General features: G+C 36.9%; 1 protein-coding gene across 1 annotated transcript in view; it reads right to left on the minus strand.

Annotated features, from left to right (window-relative positions):
• Positions 1-405: 405 nt before the first annotated feature.
• LOC108246334 (POU class 2 homeobox associating factor 1) overlaps positions 406-3,489 on the minus strand; it is a 46,516-nt gene continuing 43,432 nt past the window's right edge. The window contains exon 5 of the mRNA XM_037974213.1: positions 406-3,004. Within this exon, the coding sequence (XP_037830141.1) occupies positions 2,570-3,004 (435 nt within the window). The 3' untranslated portion in view covers positions 406-2,569. The remainder of the gene's footprint in view (positions 3,005-3,489) is intronic.

A 3,489-nucleotide genomic window follows, 5' to 3' on the forward strand; every position in this document is an offset into this window, starting at 1 on the left:
GCCAACTGACCTTAGAAAACACAAAAAATTGTTATATCTCAGTCAGTTTTACAGATATTTAGCTAAGATTTGGTGTTGTTGTAGCTGAGTTATTTACAACACATACCCAATTGCTAATCATTGTGCACAATCTTTGCCTAAACCTTTAGCATTAACTGTTGGAGCTTTTGGAGTCAATCCTGTTTGTCTGTTAGCAAATTATCTCAAATACCCTGGACAGATTTTAATGAAACTTTTAGAAAGTAATCAGTGGAAGTACATCTACAACTGATTAACTTTGGGAATCAATCCAGTTCCAGAAGGGTGCCACAGCTAATTAACATTAGCCAACATAAAAATGACTAAATCAGTGAATTTAACAAATATTGTTAATGTCATAGAAGCTGAAAATCCTTCACAACACAAACATTGAGCATGACAGCTCATGATATTACACAAGATTGAGCATAATATTATTTTCAAGGTTTGATCAAAACAGAGCAACTTTTATTATTTCTCAACATAAGATGATCTCTGGCCTGAAATGTGGCAGGTGATATGCATTTGTTTAAGGAATGGTAGCCATTTCAATTCATATTAGTCTTTCTTTTCTTAAATGAACTCTTCTGGCCCACCAAAATTATCTTTGTTCACACTTTTACATAATAAGCTGATGGATCAGAGCTGAACTGTAAACCAGTGTCAGTCTTTCATACAGATCTTTTGGGGCGTTAAATCAATTTAGAATGATGGTATTTAGTAAATTAAAAAAACACAAAAAAGAAACAACCAGCTTTTTTAGAGCATCTTCTGTTTATAAAGTTATTGTTGTGCTAGTGAGGGTGTACACTGACAAAGGTCCCTGAGAAGGATCTTCTCTGTTCTTTCTAAATCAACATATTTCCTCATCCACAATTTTCTGAATTTTCTTCACCATAGACAGGGAAGCATATACTAAGACAGAGGGGATTTTTCAAATCAAAGGTATGATTAATCTTTTTGCGTTTTACATAATCACATACTTGACCATTTACATACCAAATCAGAGCAAAAAGAAAACGGATGCACTAATTGTGCCTCTGAGAATGACAACTGAGTCATTTCTACTTTTATTGCCAGTCGTGCTATACAAAGCAAGTTTTTTCGAACATGTCTATAAATGGAAAACTATAGGGTAGGTAATAAAAAGCATAATTATTTTCTGGGAAAAAAAATCAGCTTTAAAACAGTAAAAAAACAGAAAAGAAAAAGAAAACATCGGATAATAAAGTCAAAAAGTTACAGTAAGCTGAGAAACATAAGCACAACATAATAAAGAACCACAACAGCATAGTACCAGGTCTTAGTTTTGTAGCTGTGACACTCTTTATATTTGCCTGCAGTTGTGTTATAGTGTATTATGAATGCTTTATCAAATTTTTACATACAGCATAGGGTGGGCGGTGCTGCTCAGATTACTTGTTCCTTAACTGCTCTATTCTTTACTCATGTTCTCATTTTTCTCCTTTACACACCAAAAACAGTCATGAAGTGCAAACATACACTCACTGAAAGAAAGGGGATGAGGGACTCTTGAAAATACATCTTGATAAAGAGCTGATAACCATTTATTACAATAATATAAATGCAACACAAGTTTCCCATCATTCATTATTCCTGCTAATTTCCATACTAAACAATGAGTTTTTCCTTTCTCCTTGTGAAAATGTTGACTGCTGCTATAAATACCTCAGCTGAGAGAGTTCTCCTAAACCTACAAAGAGAGAGTATGCAGAGCTGCAGGCACATGAATGTGGGAATGCTCATTATGAAGTTTACTAGATAAATGAAGCTAAAATATGATAATATAAAATTATTCATTTTGCCCATGTCTGTGTTCATGTGTCTGTCATTTAGCAAAATATTGTGTGAACCACTGGATAAAATTTATTGAAACGTGCCAAAAGTAATCATTGGCTATACATCTACACTTCATTTACTTTTAGAGTAAATACAGTTCAAGATGAATGCCATAGATAACTGACATTACTAAGCACATAAATGGCTATAAGTCAGTCAACTTTACAGATACTGAGCTAAAATTTGGTGTAGTAGTAGCTGAGAGTCTTTCACAATGCATGCTCTAAGTCTGACATCTCACAATATTGCATGAGATTGCACAAAACCTTATTTGCAAGGTTTTGTGCACAATGGCTAAAACTCTGTTAATTCTCATCATAGAATTATCTTATTCTAAAACTTTGGCATGACAGGTGTTGGATGCTATGCATTCCTTTAAGGCCTTTCATTCTAAATTAAACTCTTACACTTCAACAACACAAAAAATGTTGATTTGTGATTTAATCTGTTTGGCTCTGGCAACAAACCACTGAGGTTCAATTTAAAGATATTGTTTGAGATGATGGTAATTTAGCTTTGACTCGGGAAGGTTCTACAGCCACAGCTACAAAATTGACCTGCAAAACACACTTCAACAAATACAAGTATTTACTAGATCAAAAATTACAGTATGCCAGAAATCTCTACTAGAACATAGTCCCTGAGAAAAAAAATGTTTTTTGTTTTTTAGACAGAATTTAGACCTGTGCTTTCAGACATTAGGCAGAAAGAGGGAGCTGGTGTATGAATCTTTGTCATCATCTTCACCATGCCTCTTCTGATCCTCCAGAAGTTTATCAAGCAGGTTTGGTGATTCTGGCTCTACCTCCAGATCCTCATTCAGAGACTGGTCTTGGGGTTCTGGGTCCAGCTGGTCCTCTGAATGTTGTGGGAGCTCTATGATGTGGGGCTGAGGGTCCAGCCCCTGGGCCTCCAGTTGAGGGATCATGGTGGTTAAAGACATGGACAAGGGCATGTGGACCAGAGGAGAACCAGGCAGTGCTGCAGAACCTGGCGAAAACTGAACCCCTGGATTGGGTATGGTAGATATGGTGGTAAGGGGCTGGGCCCATAAGGGGTAGGCCAGCCCTGACTCTGGGAGCTCCATCTGAGAGAGGGTTGACTGGCCTGAAGCCACTGGAATGGTCTGAAAAGAAAATATTGCAGTTTTTATTATAAAAATTGCCACTACTGTGGCTGACACAAAGTTAACAATGTGTTACCCCTGAGCCAAATGTGTTTGCAAAGGTTTTAAGTTAAAATTAACCAAGCAACATTCTTGGGTTCAGATTAGTTGATTCTACAATTCAAACTTGGGTTATAATTGTTTTTTTGTTGGTTTTGTTTTGTTTTCAAAAAGCAAGCATTAAAAACTGAGGACAGTGAAGACAACAGATGTGTTAGTGGATGGTTATGACTGTTCCATTGCAAACTCTAATTATACTGTGTAAACACAGCCACTTCTTTGTGGTTTAGCTACTTGTGTGAGGATCTGGGTTTGGCTCCGCCTTGTGGGCAGAGCCACTAATCATTCTTTCACAGGTGTTCCAGTTTCCACTGATAAGACCAGCCAGTACTTAAGCAGCAGGCTGGGATCAGATCTTCGCTGGAGCATCGAACCTTCTGGGTTAG

This window comes from Kryptolebias marmoratus, linkage group LG2 (assembly GCF_001649575.2).
Source record: "Kryptolebias marmoratus isolate JLee-2015 linkage group LG2, ASM164957v2, whole genome shotgun sequence".
NCBI lineage: Eukaryota > Metazoa > Chordata > Actinopteri > Cyprinodontiformes > Rivulidae > Kryptolebias > Kryptolebias marmoratus.